General features: G+C 43.6%; 1 protein-coding gene and 1 long non-coding RNA gene across 3 annotated transcripts; both read left to right on the top strand.

Annotated features, from left to right (window-relative positions):
* Positions 1-8,199: 8,199 nt before the first annotated feature.
* On the top strand, positions 8,200-10,195 carry LOC123045207 (uncharacterized). Its single transcript, XR_006421138.1, has 2 exons — positions 8,200-8,735; positions 9,596-10,195. It is a non-coding gene; the product is annotated as an uncharacterized lncRNA (long non-coding RNA).
* A 1,013-nt stretch (positions 10,196-11,208) lies between these two features.
* LOC123045196 (cyclin-dependent kinase inhibitor 4) lies at positions 11,209-14,756 on the top strand. Of its 2 annotated transcripts, none has more exons than XM_044468163.1 (3): positions 11,209-11,693; positions 13,858-14,058; positions 14,130-14,369. In XM_044468163.1, exons 1-3 carry the CDS (start codon positions 11,389-11,391, stop codon positions 14,170-14,172), a joined length of 549 nt encoding a protein of 182 aa, XP_044324098.1. In that variant the 5' UTR covers positions 11,209-11,388; the 3' UTR covers positions 14,173-14,369. The 2 variants fall into 2 exon arrangements, with proteins under 2 accessions (XP_044324098.1, XP_044324090.1); XM_044468155.1 differs by having other exon boundaries at positions 11,212-11,693; positions 14,251-14,756.
* Positions 14,757-15,294: the final 538 nt, after the last annotated feature.

Raw genomic sequence — 15,294 nt, 5'->3', positions numbered from 1 at the left:
CATATTTGCAACTCGAAATAGGGGATATGGATTAAGCGAAGATTGTCTAAGAACAAGGTGACAATGCGTGTCGAAAATGGTTCCAAGGTTGATGTGATCGCCGTCGGCACACTACCTCTACATCTACCGTCGGGATTAGTTTTAGACCTGAATAATTGTTATTTGGTGCCAACATTGAGCATGAACATTATATCTGGATCTTGTTTGATGCGAGACGGTTATTCATTTAAATTAGAGAATAATGGTTGTTCTATTTATATGAGTAATATATTTTATGGTCATGCACCCTTGATGATTGGTCTATTTTTGTTGAATCTCGATTGTAGTGATACACATATTCATAATATTGAAGCCAAAAGATGCAAAGTTAATAATGATAGTGCAACTTATTTGTGGCACTGCCGTTTAGGTCATATTGGTGTAAAGCGCATGAAGAAACTCCATGCTGATGGACTTTTGGAATCACTTGATGCTTGTGAACCATGCCTCATGGGCAATATGATTAAGACTCCATTCTCCGGAACAATGGAGCGAGCCATTGACTTACTGTAAATAATACATATTGATGTATGCGGTCCAATGAGTGTTGAGGCTCGCAGCGGGTATCATTATTTTCTGACCTTCACAGATGATTTGAGAAGATATGGGTATATCTACTTAATAAAAAATAAGTCTGAAACATTTGAGAAGTTCAAATAATTTCAGAGTGAAGTGAAAAATCATCGTAACAAGAAAATAAAGTTTCTACGATCTGATCGTGGAGGTGAATATTTGAGTTATGAGTTTGTTCTTCATTTGAAACAATGTGGAATAGTTTCGCAGCTCACGCCACCTGGAACACCACAGTGTAATGGTGTGTCCGAACGTCGTAACCATACTTTATTAGATATGGTGCGATCTATGGTGTCTCTTACCGATTTACCGCTATCATTCTGGGGTTATGCTTTAGAGACGGCTGCATTCATGTTAAATAGGGCACCATCTAAATCCGTTGAGACGACACCATATGAACTATGGTTTGGCAAGAAACCTAAACTATCATTTCTTAAAGTTTAGGGTTGCGATGCTTATGTGAAAAGCTTCAACCTGATAAGCTCGAACCCAAATCAGAGAAATGTGTCTTTATAGGAAACCCAAATAAACTATTGGGTACACCTTCTATCACAGATTCGACGGCAATGTATTCATTGCTAAGAATGGAACCTTTCTAGAGAAGGAGTTCCTCTCGAAAGAAGTGAGTGGGAGGAAAGTAGAACTTTATGAGGTAATTGTACCTTCTCCTGATTTGGAAAGTGGTTCATCATAGAAATCAGTTCCGTTGATGCCTACACTAATTAGTGAGGAAGTTAATGATGATGATCATGAAACTTCAGATCAAGTTACTACCGAACCTCGTAGGTCAACCAGAGTACGTTCCGCACCAGAGTGGTACGGTAATCCTGTTATGGAAGTCATGTTACTTGACCATGATGAACCTACAAACTATGAGGAGGCGATGATGATCCCAGATTCCGCAAAATGGCTTGAGGCCATGAAATCTGAGATGGGATCCATGTATGAGAACAAAGTGTGGACTTTGGTTGACTTTCCAGATGATCGGCAAGCCATAGAGAATAAATGGATCTTCAAGAAGAAGACTGACGCTGATGGTAATGTCACTGTCTACAAAGCTCGACTTGTTGCGAAAGGTTTTTGATAAGTTCAAGGAGTTGACTATGATGAGACCTTCTCACCCGAAGTGATGCTTAAGTCTGTCCGAATCATGTTAGCAATTGCCGCATTTTATGATTATAAAATTTGGCAAATGGATGTCAAAACTGCATTCCTTAATGGATTTCTTAAATAAGAGTTGTATATGATGCAACCAGAAGGTTTTGTCAACCCTAAAGGTGCTAACAAAGTGTGCAAGCTCCAGCGATCCATTTATGGATTGGCGCAAGCCTCTCGGAGTTCGAATATACGCTTTGATAGTGTGATCAGAGCATATGGTTTTATACAAACTTTTGGAGAAGCCTGTATTTACAAGAAAGTGAGTGGGAGTTCTGTAACATTTCTAATATTATATGTGGATGACATATTGTTGATTGGAAATAATACAGAATTTCTAGATAGCATAAAAGGATACTTGAATAAGAATTTTTCAATGAAAGACCTCGGTGAAGCTGCTTATATATTGCGCATCAAGATCTATAGAGATAGATCAAGACGCTTAATTGGACTTTCACAAAGCACATACCTTGATAAAGTTTTGAAGAAGTTCAAAATGGATCAGTCAAAGAAAGGGTTCTTTCCTGTGTTACAAGGTGTGAAGTTGAGTCAGACTCAATGTCCAACCATTGCAAAAGATAGAGAGAAAATGAAAGTCATTCCCTATGCTTCAGCCATAGGTTCTATCATGTATGCAATGTTGTGTACCAGACCTAGTGTGTGCCTTGGTATAAGTTTAGCAGGGAGGTACCAAAGTAATCCAGGATTGGATCACTGGACAGCGGTCAAGAACATCCTGAAATACCTGAAAAGTACTAAGGATATGTTTCTCATTTATGGAGGTGACAAAGAGCTCGTCGTAAATGGTTACATCGATGCAAGCTTTGACACTGATCCGGAAGACTAAAAGTCGCAAACCGGATACGTATTTATATTGAATGGTGGAGCTGTAAGTTGGTGCAGTTCCAAGCAGAGCGTCGTGGCGGGATCTACGTGTGAAGCAGAGTAGATAGCTTCTTCGGAAGCAGCAAATGAAGGAGTCTGGATGAAGGAGTTCATATCCGATCTAGGTGTAATACCTAGTGCATCGGGTCCAATGAAAATCTTTTGTGACAATACTCGAGCTATTGCCTTAGCGAAGGAATCCATATTTCACAAGAGAACCAAACACGTCAAGAGACACTTCAATTCCATCTGCGATCAAGTCAAGGAGGGAGACATAGAGATTTGCAAAATACATACGGATCTGAATGTTGCAGACCCGTTGACTAAGCCTCTTTCACGAGCAAAACATGATCAACACCAAGACTCCATGGGTATTAGAATCATTACTATGTAATCTAGATTATTGACTCTAGTGCAAGTAGGATACTGAAGGAAATATGCCCTAGAGGCAATCATAAATTTGTTATTTATATTTCCTTATATCATGATAAATGTTTATTATTCATGCTAGAATTGTATTAACCGAAAAATTAGTACATGTGTGGATACATAGACAAAACAAAGTGTCCCTAGTATGCCTCTACTTGACTAGCTCGTTAATCAAAGATGGTTAAGTTTCCTGACCATAGACATGTGGTGTCATTTGATGAACGGGATCACATCATTAGAGAATGATGTGATGGACAAGACCCATTCGTTAGCTTAGCATAATGATCGTTTAGTTTTATTGCTATTGCTTTCTTCATGACTTATACATATTCCTCTAATTATGAGATTATGCAACTCCCGGATACCAGAGGAACACCTTGTGTGATATCAAACGTCACAACGTAAATGGGTGATTATAAATATGCTCTACAGGTGTCTCAGAAGGTGTTTGTTGGGTTGGCATAGATCAAGATTATGACTTGTCACTCCTTGTATAGGAGAGGTATCTCTGGGCCTTTCGATAATGCACATCACTATAAGCCTTGCAAGCAATGTGACTAATGAGTTAGTTGCGGGATGATGCATTACAGAACGAGTAAAGAGACTTGCCGGTAACAAGATTGAACTCGGTATGATGATACTAACGATCAAATCTTGGGCAAGTAACATATCGATGACAAAGGGAATGACGTATGTTGTTATGCGGTTTGACCGGTAAAGATCTTCGAAAAATATGTAGGAACCAATATGAGCATCCAGGTTCCGCTATTGGTTATTGACCGGAGATGTGTCTCCGTCATGTCTACATAGTTCCCAAACCCGTAGGGTCCGCACGCTTAACGTTCGGTGATGATTTGTATTATGAGTTATGTGTTTTGGTGACCGAAGTTTGTTCGGAGTCCCAGATGAGACCACGGACATGAGGAGGAGTCTCAAAATGGTCGAGGGGTAAAGTTTCATATATTGGAAGGTAGTATTCGGGCATCAGAATAGTTCCGAGTGATTCGGGTATTTTTTCTGGAGTACCGAGGGGTTACCGGAACCTCCTCCGGGGAAGTGTTGGGCCTACATGGGCCTAAGGGAGAGAGAGGGAAGCCCGCGGGAGGGGGGTGGCACGTGCCCCCTCCTAGAGAGTCCAAATAGGACAAGAAGGAGGCCCCCCCCCTTTCCCTCTCCCTCTCCTTCTTTTTTCCTCCGATGGAAGAAAGAAAAAAAGGGGGGCGAATCCTACTCCTGATAGGACTCCCCCCATGGCGCGCGCCCCCTGGCTGGCCTCCTCCTCCTTCCTTCCTTTATATACGGGGGCGGGGGCACCCCAAAGGCACACCAATAGTTCTCTTAGCCGTGTACGGTGCCTCCCTCCACAGTTTACTCCTTCGTTCATAGCGCCGTAGTGCTTAGGCGAAGCCCTGCGTGAATCACATCACCATCACCATCATCACGCCGTCGTGCTGACGGAACTCTTCCTCGACCCTCTGCTGGATCAAGAGTTCGAGAGACGTCATCGATTTGAACGTGTGCTGAACACGGAGGTGCCATACGTTCGGTACTTGGATTGGTTGGATCGTGAAGATATTCGACTACATCAATGGCGTTAACCTAACGCTTCCCCTTTCGGTCTACGAGGATACATGGACACACTCTCCCCCTCTCGTTGTTATGCATCTCCTAGATAGATCTTGCGTGATTGTAAGAATTTTTTTTGAAATTGCATGCTACATTCCCAACACTCATAGGGGTAACAAATGCTTGTGTGCGTTATAGACGTGAGTGTATGCGCGTATGTATGAGCGCTTGCGTCTGTACTGTGTTAAAAAAACCCAAATCCTTAAAAGTGCACGCGCACTATTTCGATAGAACAAGCGGCCGGCTCCTAGCTGCACGGTCTCGCTAGTGTTGTCGCGAGTACCACTTGCAGGTGCTACCTGGTCGGGGGAGAGACTTGCCACGCGACACACCCTTATCGTCTCGTCCCTTTTCTCGACCAATTTCTCCGCCGCAGCGCCCCCGCCGCTTCTCCCCTGCCGTGCCTCTCTTACCCTTCCTCCCCATGGCGCCGCCCTACTCTTCCCCTTCCTCCCCATGGCGCTGCCCTACCCTTCCCCTTCCTCCCCATGGCGCCACCTCTCTCCTGCCCTTCTTCCTATGGCGTCGCCCTTCTCCTCCACTTCCTCCCCATAGTCGATGTTGCTGATGTGGATGGCGGGGCCAAGGACGACGGACTGGCTGGTGTCCAGGGCGGCGTGTGGGGTGTGGCCAAGAACGATGGCCAGCACATCACGGCATCCTTCCCAATCATCACGCTGCTCTCTCCCCTACCAGATCCAATCTCGGGTCAACGCCATCATACGAGGTCTGCTTCTACTTACTAGTACAGTAGTACTTGGCTACTTGCAATTCAGATTGGGCTCTCGTGATAGAAGGATATGCATGTGTTGCCTATTGCTTGGACCTTGGAGTTGTTTTCACTTGGATGCTTAATTAGCACAGTGGTGATACATGGAGTAATCAATCCAGCTGGCTGATTGATTTGGTAGTGTTTCTCTTACTCCAACATTGATTTGAACATTCATTGGGTTACATCATAACAAATAAGAAACTAATGAACTGAAAATGTTCTTAGATGAACAGATCCAAGGTTGTTTTGGTAGTGATGTAAGGCTATAAAAACAATTGAAGTTCTAAAGATTTTTTGTCATTGTTTGTATGATTTCGATCCAACTTTTCAAACTCACGGATCTGTAGTTGATGCAAGTTGATCCATCTATTTCTCGCTTAGACTGCATTTGTCGTTATGGTAGCTCTCATAGGAGGTAGAGATCGATCCAGTTCGATGCCTCTTTTTTGTATTGAGTGATATGCAATTCTAAATTTGGCATGGTTAGTTGCACAGAGAGGTATTACAAGTTTCACCAGAGGTAGAATAGTTTGCACACTTAATTATATATAGTTGCACAGAGAGACTTCACAAGTTTCACAAGAAGGTAGTTGGCCAATTTTTGGTGCTATATGGTGCAACTCTACTAGTAAATGATGCAACTTTAGTAATGCATTATATATGCAAGTTTTTAGTTGTATATCTCACATGGTAATGGGTAGTTAAAGGTGGTGGCAACTGCACAACTACGTTTCGACATCTTGCTCAATAGAAGATACGGTGATTAGGATTATGGTGGGTTTTTACGACGATTAGGATTTTAATGGTGGGTTTGAGTAGGATTTTCACGGTGAGTTGTTCTAATTTTGTCACTATTAGTATGGATCAGGATCCTATTTTGATCCATCTATTCTTGCCTACACTGCAATTGTCTCGTTAAACATGATACTCTTTGTAGAGCTTCATTGCATTATGTACCTCTCTTTTTCTCGTAAGTGCATCCGTGTGGTTTCTCTGTTTTCTCGTAAGTTGGATGCATATAAGTAACCAATTGGCTAGTTTGTTGTAATAGTTGCACAGGAACACAAACGTAGTTGGATGACACATATACAATCTCAGTTGGCTAGCCAACTATTGAAGTTGCACAATGAGGCCTAACCAGTTGCACAATCAATGGTATTCAGATGGATACACTATGTAAATCATGTTCATACAGTGTGTGTGTGTGTGTGGTATTTTTGATTACACACTCATGTGTGCCCTGTTGTCAAGGGTATGCGTTTGTACAGGAGTTTGCAAATCAGAACAGTACATATCCTAGTTGGCTTAGCCACACTTACGCAGTTGCACAGGTAAGGGATATCTAGTTGCATGGTTGACAGCTAGTTTAGTTTTGGCTCCAGTGCCTAAATCATGTTAGTGTATGCTGATTTTTTTTATTGCACACTCATGTGTGCCCAGTTGGCCATACAGTGCATCAAGTTGCACACATTCTTTTTTTTTGTTTTATATGTGTGCTTTGAAAAGTTATCTTGAGTTGCTTACCTCATGGCATTTTTTATATAAATTGTTTTTCCTCATTTTTCTTCTATGCATTGGGTTGCTTTGACTAATTTTTTTGTTTGCTTTTTTCATAGACCAAAAATGGTTGTAGAAGGAGATGCAGCTCCTACAAGGAGAGGTATCCTCAACTTGCATAGATGCATCCTGAACTTTTAGTTGCACAACAATCAATTAGGACTGGGTATCCTCAACTTTTTAAATAGTTGCACAACAGTATCATACGAGTTGGCATCCTCAACTTTCATAGTTGCACTAGAACCATTTGGGAGTCGGCAGCCTCGAGTTTTCAAATAGTCCCACAACAATATTACATGAGTTGGCATCCTCAACTATTTTAGTTGCACAAGAACCAATCAGGAGTTGGCATTCCTAACTTTTTTTATAGTCCCACAACAATGTCACATGAGTTGGCATCCTCAACTATTTTAGTTGCACAAGAACAATTAAGGAGAATTCCCAACTTTTTTTTAATAATTGCACAACAATGTCACATGAGTTGGCATTCAACTCCTTTAGTTGCACAAGAACTATTCATTAGTTGGCATCCTCATGTGTTTACATGCATCTAATTTTTTAGTTTTGGCTTCTTTTTTGCATCATGTGCAGGTTATGGGGGTGGGGGAGCTGCTGTAAATTTTTGCCCATATAATTGCACAGTTTTTGCATTTTGTTGCACACAATGCTTCAAATGTTGGCTTGTCCCATGATGTAGTTGCAAAAAAATCAGTTAAAATTGCACAGGTACAAGAGCTCCCCTTTTTTATCTCTGTTTATGCTCTCTTCAACAATGGAGAAGCTATTTTTGTAAAGAGAAATTTGGTGAGGGGGAAGTCAAGGAGGGGGTCTGAACAGGAGGAGAAAATGATGACCTCTTCTTTCACCCTTGTTGGTGCTACCCGGTACATTCTGATCTGTCCTCACTCTTTTCCCTTTTTTTCATGGCAAATTGTTCCAGATCTGTTGTTAGTTCACTTTGATTCATCTACCATGGCAGCTTTGGCGATGGAGATCTAGACCAAGGAAACCATTTGTTTTCTAGAAAAAAAGAAGGTGGAAACAGGTAAGGGCGTGGGGAAGAAAAAGTTGGTGGCCAGTGGGCATAAGAGCTTCGAGAGAGGAGGGAAGGGCACATGATTGGGGCGCGACTAGCATAGAAAAACAGCCACGGGTAGAAAAATAGAAAAAAACTATCTGAGCCATCAGTTTCAGGATGAGTGGTCCAGATTGTAGTGGATGGAAGTGACAGCACACGTGCTAGCTTCTTTGCACAAAAGCCCCCCACTTGTACTCATTTTTCTTTCATAATCTGCTTCTTCCTTCGTCCGATAGCAGCAGCACAGCCCAAAATTCCTCAATCTAGCTTGACTGCCGGCCACCTCCTGGATCAATCCTCTCGCTCATCGTCCTCCAGCTTGCCGACCGTGGCGGAGGTCCAGATCCGGTGCCCACCTGGGAAAGTACGGCCAGTAGAGGTGCTGTTCCAGCTCCTGGTCGTCTCGTCGCCGCCGGTGCTACTCCGGCGGATCTCGCCCTGTTCCAAGCCACGACCTTGTGCGAACAAGCACTTCAGGATACTCTGCTCCGGCGGTTAGAGGTCGACCTCGCCCCGTACTTCTTCCTACCCCAACCCGCCATTCTCCACACGTTGCGCCCTACTCCTGTGCGGCTAGCTCGGCCACCCACCGACGCCAGAGAAGAAATCTTGGGTCTTAAGGTATGGTATCTGCTGAAGCTGCTACCAATTTCAGATTTAATTCTAGAGCATTTTACTTAGAAAGTACTCCTTCGTTCAGATTTGACTACGGCTATCCATATCATGTGCATAATATTTTCATTTATAGTTAATTAGTTACTTGAGATCTTCCAGTGAAAAAAAGAACTTTCACTTTAAATTTGTGCTAGGAGCATCTGTTGGATTGCTGTTGAACACTGTATAATTTTGTTTTCACCAAGGTATCCTCTGGGAGGAGATTTAGAAAGATTTAGAATTCTGGATCTTTGGAAATGATATGAATGGCTACATTTAAAATTTTAAACATATGGACACATAGTGTAGATGATACAATTTGATAGTGAGTAGCAGTAGCTTGGAAGCTTAAAACGGTTTTTGAGCAAAGGCTATATTAAGCAAGAAATGCATGAACAATACAATAGCTAACCTGCTAGTGTCACACTATGTTATACATAGATAGAGAGAGCTAAAGGAAATCACCCAGGACAGAAAATCCATTAATGCAACATAATAGCTATATTGCCAGCATATATGCTTACAACTTTTCGATCAAGCTAAAAATAAATCTCAGTTTAGTATGTACTCACACTTTTTTGAGTCAATTTCAGTTAGTTGGGAGAGACCTTTATTCAGTGTTGATTTTCCATAACAAGAAACAGAAATTCTGTCAACTAATCTCACATACTACCTGTTGAAGTATCTGAATGTGAAGTGCTTGCTGGAACAAGACTGGAATGTATTACACACTTGCAAATATGTGGCACTTCATTGATTTATGGGAGTTCACTATCTATTTGGATTTTGACGTAGAACACAATTTCTGCTCTCGGTATGATGGACAGATCGGAGCTTGTCGACTAGTGCTAGGCTCGGCCTCCGTTGTTCTGCTGTTGCATCTCAATCTGAAATGCAGGGAAGTAGTATTTTACATATGTCATGGCCTACTGGAGTGTCCGAACAATAGCTGTTGAGCTCTTTTCAGCAAAAAAAAAAGGTTTGTGTTCGTCTGTTTCTTAGGTCAGTTGTGGCAAATGGCGTACAAAGCTGGCATAATGATTTCCTTTCTTCTCAATATATGATGTTTGATATATGTTTCTAACAGACACATATTTATTTGGTGTGCTTAACTAGATGGATTGAACTGATGAAGTTTATATAGAGCCGCCTTGAGAAAAAAAAGTTTATATAGAGTCCATGGAGGTTGTCATCTATTCCAGCAGATGAAGGTCGATTAGCAAGTCACTACAAAAGGAAGGCAAGATCATAGATCTTTTCTGTCATCCATCAATCCTTAATACTTGGTTTTCCTGGAAATGTAGTAAAAACGATCTATGTATGCCTCTTGTGTTGTGTTCTCATGTACTTGAATACTCAAATGCTTGTTGAGATATAATGTACCATCAGTCCTTAATACGCGGTCTACCTGGGAATGTACTACAAAAGATCTGTGTATGCCTTTTGTGTTGTGTTCTCATGTACTATACTCTGTTGAGCGGGCACTTCGGTCCTTTATTTTCTCATGCATTCAGGTTAACATGTACGCATGTAGTTCCGCTTGATATGGGATGGTTTAATTTTCTCATGCGCTCAAATATTTTTGATATATGTTGGTTTTTTTGTAACCAACATGTTCAACTCTCTTGAAAAACTAGGACTTAAATGTGCATGGATCTCATGCAGCAAATATTTGCAAAGATTTTATATCCAACTAAGAGGAGAGGGTAATCACCACTGTGCATATCTGAAAATAAACTAATTTTACAAAGACCTGAGATTGTACTGCAAAAGAGCAGTCATCAACGCTGCCAGCTTTGAAGAATAGTCGTATTACCAAGGACAAAACGATTGGATATGAGGAAGTCGAGGTGGTTATTGCAAAAGTCAAGTTTTATATCTAACGAGTATCAGGGGGGTTTTCGTGAAATGTACATTAAGTGGCCTGAGGTGCTTCACTAGAATCAGAGCCATACATACCTGATCTGATGGCCCATATTCATTTTTCTATTTTTGTACTACATGTCCAGATTCTATCCTAGTTGCTTTCACATGATTACCTGGGTACCACGTTGGGCGCGTGATTTGTTGGCTTGGCGCGCATGTGTTGCTACTGAGGGAGAGATTTTCTTTTATGGGATCGAGGGGACCGATTCTTTCCTTTCCTGATGCCTGCTCGGGAGTGCTAGCGGGCCAACGGCCGCCCGATAGACACGTCCTAAAAAAAACGTGAACAAGCAAATGCACACAGCCCGCCGTCCTAAACTGTCACAGAAGATCCTGCGCCCCAAGTAAAAATGAAAATACAAATTGAAAAGGAAAAATAAATCCCAATCCCTCTCCCTGGAAACCATAAAAAATAAGATTCCACCGAAAAGGAAATCCAAATGAAAGCAAGCCGCCCCTCGTCTCCTCTCTCTCTCTCTCTTACCTAAGCCTCCGTCTGTAAATAGCAACACCCACCCATCCACCACCCCGCTCGCCCCCTCTTCCTCTACTCCAAACCAAGCCTCCTCTCCCTCCCCCATTATTCCCGGGCCTCGTCGCTCCCCGCTCCGCCTACCAATTTACCCGCGCCTCGCTTAAATTCGCCAAAGCGCACCCAGCGGGGCCCCAAACCCTAGCCCGGGCCGCGCCGCGCATGGGCAAGTACATGCGCAAGCCCAAGGTCTCCGGCGAGGTGGCCGTCATGGAGGTCGCCGCCGCGCCGCTGGGGGTCCGCACCCGCGCGCGGGCGCTCGCGATGCAGAGGCAGCCGCAGGGGGCGCCGGGGGCCAAGGACCAGGGGGAGTACCTGGAGCTCAGGAGCCGGAAGCTCGAGAAGCTGCCCCCGCCGCCGCCGCCGGCGAGGAGGAGGGCGGCCGCGGCGAAGCGTGTCGAGGCCGAGGCCGAGGCCGACGAGGTGTCCTTCGGGGAGAACGTGCTCGAGCCGGAGGCCATGGGGAGGTGAGCCTTCTCCTGCGCCCGCGATTTTCTTCGGTTCATGGGGTTTTATTTCTCGGCGGGGGGATTATAACCGTGCCAGGGTTTAGGGTTTTGTGTCGTACCGAGAAGCTTTGGATTGCTTCTTCTGTTTCGCGCTTCGGCTCGTTCCATTTTTCCTTGTCAATTTGGCTTGTTCTATCCGTGCTGCGTGCGGGGCTCGAATTTGGTGTCGATGCTATTTTCCCCAATATCTTTCTTATTAAGCTTTGCTGTTTATTGGGGATTTTTTCTGTCCCAACTCTTCTTTCGCGAGTTGACCGATGCAATAGTTCTCTGTTGTTGCTTAAATTTCGGTGTGCTTCTCCTTCTTTCTTTTCTTTAGTGTGAGTGTTGAATCTTTTTTGCTCTGTTAATTTCCTGGCCCTCTCCGGTGCTAGTAATGGGTTTAGCTATTCCAAAAATTTATTCCAAGAACCACTTCTCAGTAACCTATTTTGAAGAAATTAGTGCCAAGCAGCAGCGAAATGCTTGCCTGGTGGCCAATTTATATCAAGAAACCCCCAATTTCTTTCTATGTTTCGATTTTGTTCAAGTGAAGTTGTTGCACCCCAAAGCTCAATTACAATACTAGTGCTGTATTTGGCCTCCTCTTAGTGGGGTTTCATCCAGTAGCCTTGGCCCCCTTTTCGTTAGTGGGATGGAAAAATCATCCTCCTTTCCCTCCCGTTCTTTCCACCATTTCCCCCTGGCCTCTCCCCTGTTTTTCTTTGCTTGTTGTAATGGAGGTGGTAGGGACCTCCCAATCTTTTAGTCTTTTAGCAACCAAAAGCCCTCGCCTTTTGCAAGAAATTTCTCTCATATATCCCCACAAAAGCACCCACCCTTCTCAGACCTCATTTCTTGATGGGTTCTCTACTACTACTAGCATGTCACTTCTTTGGGTTCTGGAAGGTGGGAAAAATGTCATGTCGCGGTAAAACCTCTTCCTGGGCTATGAAGGAGGGGTCGTCCCATCCCCCTGTACCAGAGATTCGTGTGCAGTTTTTGGTGCACAAGCTAGGGAAAGCAAGAACGCTTTAGGCTAAGCTAGACTATAGCTTCTGCAGTTTTTGGCCAGAAACATTTTAGTATTTGTCAGGAGCTAACAAATGTTTTGATTGTATTATCTTGTAAGCAGTAGGTACGCATCTTCGCCTGCCTAAGCTGGTCAAAATCCGCATTTAGCCTGCATGTTTATGCTATGATAGCGCCATTTTTCTTGCTACTTGCATTGCACCATCAGCCAAAGTACCACGTTGTGGGGGCACTTGTTTGTAAGGGACAATGGGTGCAGGTAAGAGAGAGAGAGGGGGGAGATAAACAATACTTGACAGGCAGTAGGCTGTGCCATTTTCGTTGCCATCTTTGGTGCACCATCAGGTATGCCACAGCTTGAAGGTGTCTTGGTGGTGGTGGGGATGGCATGCACCAACTGGGAGCTGTTTGCATCTCTAGCCATGGCCTGATGGTACTACTGCATCAGTGGATCATGGTCCTGAACAGTGGTGGGTCTGCATTCCTGGGCTCCCCATGCACGTCCTAAACAGTACTTGGAGGGTGGATGTGCGTGATCTGAACAGCGCGTGTCTAAAAATCATCCATGGCCCTCCCAAGCATAATAGCCAGGTGCAAGTCAGTGTGTGTTGTTGGGCCACTGTTGGTGGCCGGCCTAACTTTGGCAGCAGCTTCGGATGCTGGGGCTGGAGTTATTGGCTGGGTGGGGGAGAACCTGGCCTACTCATGTGACACTGAGAGTTTGGGGGTTACCTAGCCCCAACCATTTTTTTGTTTCCCATGGGCCTTGTGTTTTGGTTGTGTTCTAGCCTTTATATGGCATATGAGATAGATTGAAGGGCTGTTTGGTTAGGCAACTTGTGGCCCCAATTTGTTTGAACTAACCTTAGGCAAGTTCGGTAAGAAATGTGTAGCAAATTGTGGCATTGCTAGGCCTAGTTAGAACCAAACAACCCCGGATACTCATAAGGGGGGGATTCCTTATTTTTTTATGACCACGGATGATATCGATATGTTTTCTTCTTTTTGCATACCCTGTTAAGTTACAGGTGATTTTTTTCCCTTTTGCTACGCGTCCTCGCTATGGTTGTTTCTAAAAATTGAGTGTGTATGTATGTTTTGTGGCTAGCAGGGGTACCAGGGAGACGACGCCCTGCAGCTTGATTAGGGACTCGGGAATGATAAGCACTCCTGGATCCACAACAAGACCGAGCCACTCGAATTCCCATCGCAGGGTGCAAGCTCCAGCGCGCCATATTATTCCAAGTTCAGCAGAGATGAATGAGTTCTTCTCTGCTGCGGAGCAACCGCAACAGCAAGCCTTCATCGACAAGTACGACATTGTTTGGTTCTCTCAGTCAGTTAACCTTGTCTAATTAAAAAAATCTTTCAATATCTTTGCAGTGAAGAATGCCAACTCAGCGTGCAATGTGGTTTTGACACGTGATATGTTCATGCCTTTGCTCTTGATAAAAAGTGTGATTATAACACTAACAACATGGTTTCATGGCTTAATAATCTTCAGGTACAACTTTGATCCTGTGAACGACTGTCCTCTCCCAGGCCGATACGAGTGGGTGAAGCTAGACTGATAATTCTCCAGGAAGGAGAGCACCATGTATCTCTCTGCTCCCTCCACCTTAGCGTCGTGGTAGAGGCGCGCACCGTCGTGTTAGCTTTGTTTCCGTTGTAAAAAGAATTAGGGTTAGCCTGTAGTAGCCTCAATGGTTGTGTAACATACAGAAGTAATGCTGAGTTACACCCTAATCCCTCAAACTCCAATGTGACCGTTAGCAACTCATTCTGTAATGACCACCTCTAGGGCCTGATCTTATCATCTGTTGCCAGTTGCCAGACTAATGTAGTAGAGCTAGCTAGATATTGTATCACAGCTTAACTTCTTGTAATGTGGGCTGGGCTGCAGTGCCATCTGCATTCCAGTGTTGTACTGCATTGCACCTGAAGTGCTGTAACTTCTGTCTATACCCTCTGGTTCATGGTATGTGAAAAGTCTGGTGACAATGCTTGAAACCTGTGGCCTATTCATGTGCCCTTGATATGCAGTGGCATCTTGCTCAGTCAAGGACGCCACTGCCTGTGTGTCATTATTGCTTCTATGCTTTGTAGTATTTGCTATGCTCCATTGCTCATGCTCTCAACTTTCAGCTACTGCTACTGCTGCTGCAATACATCGAGCCTGGATTCTACTTGGAGTTCTCCAATGCTTGCCAACTTTTTGTGCATTGTGATGTGTGATACAATGTGTTTTAGGGACAGGGATTTGGTGACTTCACTGAGCAAAGTCTCATCGTGACTTTACCTAGGTGAGGGCCATCGGATCAAGATCTAATGGACAAGATTGGTCTAAATTGTATGCTCAAAATTCAAACTGTTTAGAAAAAATTCAGCTAAGTCATATATGTTCCATTGAATATTCTGGGAAATTTTCGTTCCATTTGGATAAATGGTTTAGCAGCTAATTGTGTTTTGAGCTTGAAATATAAAACCCTATTTAATCATAGACCGTTTATCCAAATGAAACAAAAATTTCACAGAATATGGAATGGAA

The sequence above is a fragment of the Triticum aestivum genome, chromosome 1A, assembly GCF_018294505.1.
Source record: "Triticum aestivum cultivar Chinese Spring chromosome 1A, IWGSC CS RefSeq v2.1, whole genome shotgun sequence".
NCBI lineage: Eukaryota > Viridiplantae > Streptophyta > Magnoliopsida > Poales > Poaceae > Triticum > Triticum aestivum.
Note: the sequence above shows the minus strand (reverse complement) of the source record. Positions and strands in the feature narration are given on the sequence as shown.

Coding starts and splice junctions, on each gene's coding strand:
- LOC123045196 (XM_044468155.1), top strand. CDS start 11,389: ATGGGCAAGTACATGCGCAAGCCCAAGGTCTCCGGCGAGGTGGCCGTC. Junction 11,694..13,857: donor GAGCCGGAGGCCATGGGGAG/GTGAGCCTTCTC, acceptor TGTGGCTAGCAG/GGGTACCAGGGAGACGACGC. Junction 14,059..14,250: donor CAGCAAGCCTTCATCGACAA/GTACGACATTGT, acceptor AATAATCTTCAG/GTACAACTTTGATCCTGTGA.